Genomic DNA, 9621 nt, shown 5'->3' on the forward strand with positions numbered 1-9621 from the left:
ACTAGTGCAGCTAACTCCCTCTACTGTAATGACTACCCCTTCACCAATCATACTGCACCATCTATACTAGTGCAGCTAACTCCCTCTACTGTAATGACTACCCCTTCACCAATCATACTGCACCATCTATACTAGTGCAGCTAACTCCCTCTGCTCTAATGAGTACCCTCCACCAATCATACTGCACCATCTATACTAGTGCAGCTAACTCCCTCTACTGTAATGACTACTCTCCACCAATCATACTGCACCATCTATACTAGTGCAGCTAACTCCCTCTACTATTCTAGAATAATTATCACTTTCTCGATTGGCATTCTAGTGTATAGAAATGTGTTTTAACTCATTCTCCATGTGACTACAAAATTTTGATTGTACTTAATCATAAATTTTTAACACTTTCAATTCTCAAGTTTTGACTTCTTCTGTTTGATTCCCATTGTTTCTACTCATTTTTTTTTAGAAATATTTCTGTTTTCCAAATTCTAATTTGTTCATATGAATTTGAGATTTAATATGGTAGATGATGAAATTCATACAACGGTAGACAATGACACAAATCCCCAGGTCTCAGAGTCAACGAGGTCTGCTGGAGAAGTACAGGCTTTAGTTTGCAGGGAGTTCAGCCAACAATTTCTTACTTTCATGTTACGATTTTTTATCAGGAAGGATATAGCTACTGGGTTGGAAATTTCTTTCTGTGGTACTTTCCACCTGTTACTGTGTTCTACATAATCTCCTGAGTTAAGTATTGTTCTTTTTCCTAAGAGATCTGTGTTAAGTTTTTCAGCATGTATTCTTCACTCCCAGTAGGTATACCCATGTTTAGCGAGTTTATGTGAGCTTGTATGGATTGACCTAATTTCCTCACAAGACAATTTAGGTCTTTCATGTCTTCTCTGCTCACTATTTGGTAAGTTAGATTTTTATAATTTTTTTACCATTTAAGTTGCTTTAGCTTAAATTTGCATTTAGAGTTTGATTTTTACTTTGTTTTTCTTTAATTTTTGGTATATGTACAGGTTTTGCACAATAGTTATGTTTGGGTAATTGTTATTTATACATCCTTTCACTGTTTATGTTTGTAAGTTCCTTTTGAGGATTAGATTTGAGTCAAAATTTGTTATTGTTAACTGGTTGCTTTTTTATTCTCATGCTTTAGGGTAGGGTTTACTTTCATGTCCTTTGTCTTATCAGTTATTTGAGTGGACTTATAAAGTTCAATATTTCCATGTCTTTTATCTTCTAAGTACCTTTAGGGTTTTGTACTTTGGGTGTTGCTTATTGTTTTATGTTTTAGATCAAATTTTCATAGTTTTGTGGGTTCATTATTTTTATGTACTTTGTAGACTACAAAGTTCTATGTTTTGTTAGTTCGTTAGTATTAAGTACTTTGTCTTATTATGTTTAGTTTATGTGTCTTTTTGGCTGCACTTCACAACAGTTCTATGGGTTCTACAGGTTCTATCTGAAGGTTTCTGCCTTCAGTTCCACTCCCCCCCCCTCAACCACTTCCCAGATCTCCTTCCATCCTTCCTCTTAGGATTGTACCTCTTTCAGTCATCTTGCCTAGTCTGTTCAAGACCTACTACACAAAGGGGCTCTCGATTGGATGATAGCCACTCAACTGGGGTTGAACTCCCATCTAATTGTTGTCTCTGAGAAGATGGGAGATTGGAGACCTGTCATCAACCTTTCCTGGTTGAACTCCTATTTGGAAACACCTTACTTCACCACAAAGTCCCCGGAACTCTGGGTGACCAAATCATCATGAGGGATGCCTACCTTCATATTCCACGTCGCATTGTTTCTTTGGTTTGTCTTCCAGTCGTTCTTTGGCTCCATATGTTTTCTCGAGTAGTATGCTCTTTTGCCCATCATTTTCACTCTTTGGGTCTTTCGGATTCTCTTTTTCATGGACAACTGGCTCCTGCTTGCCTCTTCCCATGCCCAGTCAGTCAATCATGCCTGGTTACTTCTTCCGGAAGCTAATCAGATGAGGTTTTCTGATCCAGTTGTAGAGATTCATTCTTAACTGCACTCAGTATCTTATTCCATTGTTTTTTTTTCCTTCAATTCCCATCTTTGTTGGACCCATCCTTCTCCACTTCAGCTCAGGGGTATGGAGTAGACAGTTCTCCTTTTCTCACTGCACAAGGGGTTCTCTCTTGAAGATGTGGGCTACCTTAGAAGCTCTCATTCCATTGGGTTGAGCTCACATGCATTCCCTTCAGTGGACGCTTCTCAACCAATGGAACTTCTCCCACGATCTCTTGGACCACCATCCAATTACCCTTCTCCCTGGGATCAGTGCCAAGACCTTGCTTGGTAGCTCAACAGGTAACTCCAACTTGTCTGGAGCCTTATCTGTTTACCAACGCTTTCTTGGTGGGTTGGGTGACTTTCCTCAAGTTCAAAGAGATTTTGGGTCAATGGTCCATTGAGGATGCTACTCTCTGTCTTCCACATCATTGAACTTTTGGCAGGTTGTTGGGTTCTGTATCATTTCCTCCTTTTCCTGAGGGTATGGGTGGTTATGGTTCATTCTTTGTCATGGTCTGCTCAGACGTGATTCCCTCTCCACTGACTCTTACTGGAGTATCACCCCCTGCTCTTACCTCTGTCCAGGGTCACCAATCTCCATCTTCATGTGTGGCTTTTGTCCAGTCCCTTACCTCAGCTTAGGGACCCACCCTTCATGTAACACCTTTCCTTGCCCATACCATTCGACCTTCCTCCTTGTCTGTATACCAGGAACGTTGGACTTCCTGCAGACTTTGGCCATTCACCATGGCTTCTGCCCATCTTGTCCTTCTGTTCCTCTTCTCTTCCAATTCTTCACCTGGTTGTTTGATCAGGGTTTGTCAGTGACAACTTTTGCTAGTTATAGGGTTACCCTGTAGAACACCTTCCATTTCTCCTATTTCCGGAAAGCCTTCTCCTCTCCAATTATTTCCCTCCTTTTCAGTCCCTTCCATCTGGTCCATCTACCATGTCCCTTTGAACCCATTACAATGCATTCCTTGTACCATCTTTCCATTAAAACCTATTTCTTCCTCCTCTTAGCATGTAGTTGTAGTCCTTCCAATATTTATTTATGCCATTAATGTTTCCCGCATCCTTTACCATTCCTATATGTTATCCTCTATCTGGATTGGGCCTTCCTTCCCAAGACATCTGCTGCCTAGGAAGGTTGTTTAGCTTTTTCTCTAGTTTCCTTAACCACCATTTCCCACCTGTACTCCTGTTCGAATCTGGATTGTTTTCTTTATCCAATTTGTTCCCTGCAATGTTATGTGGTACGTTCTGCTTCCTTTCATGGCTCTCATTCCCGTATACTTGTTTCACAAAATATCTCTGTTTCCTGTGGTGTGTCACCTATTACCCTCACTGGTTGGGTTCGTCAACTCATACAACTGGTGCATTCTGTCTGCAGAGTGTTTTTTCGCACCAAATTCATTAACTAATTATGTCTTTAGCTGCTCAAATCTGCCAGCCTTTGGAGGAGATTATTCAGGCTGGTATGTGGACAACTACCAATATATTTGTTTCACATTACCTGCATGACCTAGCTACGTCTCCCTTGGTCAGTTATTGTTTTCCTCCTGTGGCAGTTCTACACATGTCTGTTTGCCTTAGACTGGGCAACATATTGTTTTTCTTTATCTAATTTAGTTTAAATACATCATATTTAAGGATTTCACCTGGTGGTGAGTGTTGCCTGGTCAGGTATGTTTAATATTATATTAACACTAAATATATATACTTCTATAATGCTCACTGTTGAGATGGGGTGTTTCTGTAAGACCACTGGCTGCTTTTTGAGTGGTGTGGGTATATCTATAATTTTATTTATTTTTATCAGTGTTCATTGTTTCATATATAAAGGCCTGACACTCCTGTGGATTTCTGCCCGCTCCTACTGACCTCTGATTCTTACAATTGGGGTCCTTCTGCTTTTCAAAATAGAAAATTTCAGGCACCCACTGCACTATCTCTGGTGTGTCGTACCTCCAAACTTCCCAGTGTGTATCCCCCCTTTTCTAGTGGAGCATGAGAGCCCTTGTCACTTCCAATTTCCAGTCTCTGGAGTGATGGATCGAAATTTTCTCCTTAGTGGATTTTGTACAACAATCAAAATTAGACTTTATAGTTCATGTGTACCCACTCAGCGAAAAGAGTGCTATCATCATTATACTCATTGCTATACCAAACAATGATTATAATATTCAGGATTTAAGGTGCTTCTCCCAAATGTTTTTGCCTTGCTGAATACAAGTGCTGAATGTAAGGCACTTCCCCTGGGTGTTTTTTTTTTCCAGGAGGGCCATAATTGTTGATCACAATATCTTATACAAGGCACTACCCTTAGCCACATACTTATACAGACCTTTTGTTGCTTACACACTATACCTTCTGTGTTTGTCCATGCCATGCTGTTTCAAGTCATGGTTATACAGCACTTCTCCACTGATTCAGTGCTGTATGCCTTTTTCCCAAGTCCATTGATGCCTGTGAATTCAATTCTGCCCTCATGGTGCTCCTGTGTTAATTACTGGGCGAAGAGCATACTTGTTTGAAAAGTAGTGCTATACCTCACAGGTGTGCTTTCTTTTCATATTCTTGCACACTTGTTCTTCCAGGTGGTTGCTTTCCACTTGATTGGATACTGATGCACCTTTACCAGCCCCTCCAGCTTTGCAATGTAGGATTCTAGCTTTGGGTGAGAGGAGGTAAGACCATTTTGGAAGGTAACATTTTCTTACACTGAAAATATATTTTCGATAGGTACTTACCTCCTCTCACTCACTTCCCACCCTTCCTCCCCACTGATATGCTGGTGCTTCTGGTTTGTACCTGCCAATTCTTCAAAGTGAATATTGTTCTAGAATAGTAGAGGGAGCTAGCTGTGCTAGTATAAGTGGCATAGTATGATTGGTGGAGGGCGTTACATGATCAGCACATGTTCTGAAATGGTGCAAAAATGATTGGGTATAAAAGACTGATGCACTATTAGCAAAAATTTTTAACAATGTTTAGAGGGCAGACCAAGATCAAGATAGCTTTGGGTTAGAGGAGGTAAGTACGTATCAGAAATACATTTTCATTGTAAAAAAAAAAGTTTCACTTTCAACATAACCTCTCAATTAAAAATCAGTTTATTTTTCATTCCTGGTTTTTAGGTTGTTACTTGTTTTAGGGAATTAACTGGCAAAGACTTTCAGAAAGATTTCACTTGATATGGTTAGAATAATTGAAACAAAAATTACAGTGATTTCACCCACAAATATGTGTCAGTAAAATTGGTATCAAAATGTATTTTGTAATTAAAATTTTAATATTATGTAAGTTTTAATTTAAAAAAGAAATATTTGAATAAATTATCAATCTTCACTTCTCTGTATCATGTAAAATTTCGAATTGCCCGTTTTAGATTTTCATTCTATCACTACATGACTCTTTAAGCTTGGTACAAATTACATACTTATAGTACAGATGCTACCAAGCCTTAATGTACATTTATAACCTTCAGTCTTCCTGCTTTACTGAGATATAAATAAGAAAGTCAAACCACATGCCTTCTTATCACATCCTGTTTTTCAAACTTTGTCTATAATTCTGACATTTGCTATTTGACTGTTTATGACCAACAGAAAAGAGAAGATTTTAATTTAGTTAACTTTTTACAAGATTAGCTTATTCTGATGACAGTTTATTTGGCTTCAGTTTCATGGTTTATTACTAAAGAAATGATTTTAACTCACTTATAACTTAATTAGAAAAACCTTTTAGATTGTAGTAGTCTTAGGAAGTTTAATATTTTTTTATGTTTATTTTAAATTCCATATGTGAAGTAAATAAAAATTACTTTATTTACCAACAACAACCTTACCTAAAAGAAAAAGCAATATCTTGAAAAAGTATAATTATTAAATTTCTTTTTTTTTATAAATTTCTTATATTTATTATTCTGGAAATAACTAAAATGAAAAATTGTAAACTTAAGAATGAAAAAAATTAGATAAAAAATTACTTGTGATAGCATGCTGGTAACTTTGATTCTTTGTTTATACAAAGTTGGAATTTAGTGTTCTAAATACAATTCCTTGAAGAGCATAACCCTATGTGCATGGGGTTGATCAGTTGGACCAAGTCTGTGTTGATGAATTAATGTGTAATATAATTCCAAGTTTACATGTATCTTTACAAAATTTGTTAAGCTTTTAGCAAACATTACATACATGTAGTACACAAAAAAATCGGAATTTTGATTAAAGTATTCCTCTTACAAATTGGTATGTGAAGTTATAGAGTCAAAATGACTCAAACTATGACTAGTGATTTTCATGTCAAGAATAAAAACATTTTTTGTTTTACATTTTTCATATTCTACTTTCATAATTTCTTAAATGAATATCAGAATATGCAGTAAACCTTTTATATTTTATCCATTTTTGTTCTTTACCCTAAAAACAACCGTTGTGAAATCAGCAACGTAGGGTAAAGTGAAAAGTTGAAAAATAATAAAGAAAATTAAATTGTTCCTTTTTTTTTCTTTTATTGGATTGACTGTGTATGGTAATGGACAACTACACACTATTTATTCTCATAGCCAGGGTCATTTAGAGCTGCACTTAGAACCTATCAGACTATCCTGAAAGCCATTTATAACAGCAAGATTGATAAGCTCAGTAAATGTCAGAAGAAAATTTACATGTTTTTGTACAACACCGATATTTAGTATTAAACAACATTCATAGATATACCATAATAGTTCTTAGTATTCATCCAAACTAGTTTTTGGAATTAAACATAAATGAAAGTCACTTTAGAATTGAAATTATTTTTATATCATCACAAGCATATTAATTTGGCTGATGTAGGCTGAAGTACTTCAAAACTACTTCACGTCATTGTTTTTACAAAAGTGTATTTCTCATTTCATTTTAAGAAAATAACTTAATAAAGAACACACATAAGATATCCAAAAAGTGGGAGAACAAACTACTTTCTTTCTTTTTTTTTCAATTTTAGTATCTAGATGAGTAAAATCCTTGTAGGCTTATTCAGAATTTAAGATTTTTTTGTGGTGCTCTATTTTTTCATAATTTTGTGTTTTTATTTTAGGTCAGTATTTTTGTAGTATTGAACCCATCAGTACAGTTTCACAACATCAAGTGAGTGTTCTGAAGTCCAAACTACAGCTGAAGGTTTATCTTGTAAATGCTTTATATTCAGCTCCAGAACAGCCGTCATACATAACCATGAATTTTATACCAGGATTTCACACCTATGTGGAAGAACTAGTTTTGAGTAATATTCAACCAACAAAAACTATTGGTGTTACTGGAGTAACTTCAGTCTTGGAATGTGTGGTGGTAAGAAGTGTATTAATGTTACTTTTGTACACATATTAAAAATTGTAAAACTTTAAACATATCATAACATTCCTGAAAAAGAATAGTGTACCATGAGTAGTATTTCAAGATGTGCAACTATTTTAGGATATTTTCACTTTTCCAAGTACCATTGAACACATTGAGTACCCATATTTATATGATTAAATTAATCTTATCTCCACAGGTACCGATTACTGTGCATGACACAAAGTTTTAGTGTCTTACATTCAAAATTTTATTCAACTACGTTTTGTTTATGTTATACCAATTAAAATAGCATAACATCGTAGCTAATAATCCATATTTTAATAGTATATTAGTTTTTAGTTCTTAATTTTATAAGCCAATATTTAAAAAAAATCCTGAATTTCCCCTAGTCTCAGAAAGGTGACAAATTTTCTGTAGGCATCCCATATTCTCTAATTTGTTCACTACCCCTCCAATAAGAATGAAATTCAACATAGGGATTACTAACTATAAAATCGTCATTGCTCAGACGAACCATAATTTTTATAGTCTTCAGTTTTGTTTGATTACAGAGCTGTCGATTAGAAAATCAGACCCCTCATGCCACACCTACTTGTCACATCCTCTCTTTCAGAATTTGTTAATAGTTTTCTCTTACGTTTAATTATATATTACTTATAACCAATAGAAAGTCAAGGTTTTCACCTATCAAATGACATTGTATAAGTTATGTTCTGAATGGTTAAATATCAGTTTCACTCTGGGTACCAACATCATTCCTGTGAGAAAGTTAACAACTAGCTTGGATGCCTTTGTAATGACTCTTGTCACATAGCTAGAATGCCAGAAAAATTTGTCTACTTTTTGCGTGTTATTAGTGTATATTCTTTGGTGCATTATTTAAATAAATAAAAATTATAAAGTGCATTACTATCATTAATATAAAAAATTAGAGTTAACTATCTTCAACAAAGGACATCATGAAAAAAGAAGATTGGTTAAGTATTCTATTTCTTGTTTTTCATTTTTATTCTTTGTCTAATTATAAAAGTAACTAAAATGTAAAAATAGGGATTATTTTAGGTTAGTTAAGATTAGATTAAGTAAAATATATAATAATAATAATATTCATATTATTCATATAATAATAATAATAAAACCTTTCATGAGGCACACACGTGAGCAGCTTATAGTAGCTCGTGGGTAATGTAATTCGTTAGCATAACGTGAGTTGCACATTCCCTGAGTGATTTACAACTTGTAATGGCAAGGATAGTAGTTAGACACGGTTTAAAGGGCAAAAAAAAACAATAAAATTTAATTATAAATAGATGTATACAGTTATGAATGTAGAGCTACTTAGGATAAACAAATATAGTTTTATGTTAGAAATTGAAGTCATTCTAGAAAGAAAAAGAAGAGTAATTTAGATTTATATCTTCTTTTTTTTTTTGGTGGTTACACGGTCGGTTGAATTGACTGATTCTATTTCGAGATAAGATAGAAAAATAACAGATGAACTATAAGTACTGAAAAAATATGTTTGAAATGCATTTAAGAGGTTTTTAGGATTACACAAAGGAAATTTGAGATGAGGAAAAGTATTTTTAATTTTAACATGAAAATTACTTTTCACACAGGCTATTCAAAACAAATACTCATTAAATTCATGGACAAATCTTTATTTTATTTTCTTAAAAATACTTCACTAGAAAATATGATTTTTTTCTATGAAAGATTTAAAGAATAAATGTGAAAAACAAGAAATGAAGTACGTACCTAATCTTCTTTTTTCTTGCTGTCGGGTTTCGAGAGAGTTAACCCTAATTTCTTATACTATAGTTAGTAATGCACTTAATAATTTTTATTTAATTAAATAATGCAACAAAGCCATGGGAATGAATCTTGTACTATGAGTGAAATTGATGATATTATGTTCGTAATACAACGTTATACAATACGTCATTTGATAGATGAAAACCTTGACTTTCTATTGGTTATAGGTAATATATAATGAAACGTAAGAGAGAGCTACCAACAAATTGTGAAAGAGAGGATGTGACAGGTGAGTGTGGCAGGAAGGGTCTGATTTTCTATTCTATTAGCTCTGTAACCAAACAAAATTGAAAACTATAAAAATTATGGTTTGTTTGAGCAACAACGATTTTATAGAGAGTAATTTACGTTTAATTTTGTTCCTTTTTGGAGGGATGATGGATAAAATAGGGATGATGACATGCTAAGACAAAATGTG

At 34.5% G+C, this 9621-nt stretch overlaps 1 protein-coding gene across 2 annotated transcripts in view; it reads left to right on the plus strand.

Moving 5' to 3' along the window:
• LOC106466897 (nuclear pore membrane glycoprotein 210-like) overlaps nucleotides 1-9621 on the plus strand; it is a 138062-nt gene that overhangs the window by 112915 nt on the left and 15526 nt on the right. For both annotated transcript variants that reach the window (XM_022394975.1, XM_022394976.1), the window contains exon 41: nucleotides 7129-7379. In XM_022394975.1, coding sequence (XP_022250683.1) covers nucleotides 7129-7379 — 251 coding nt within the window. The remainder of the gene's footprint in view (nucleotides 1-7128; nucleotides 7380-9621) is intronic.

Source organism: Limulus polyphemus, unplaced genomic scaffold (assembly GCF_000517525.1).
Source record: "Limulus polyphemus unplaced genomic scaffold, Limulus_polyphemus-2.1.2 Scaffold2415, whole genome shotgun sequence".
In the NCBI taxonomy this organism is placed as follows: domain Eukaryota; kingdom Metazoa; phylum Arthropoda; class Merostomata; order Xiphosura; family Limulidae; genus Limulus; species Limulus polyphemus.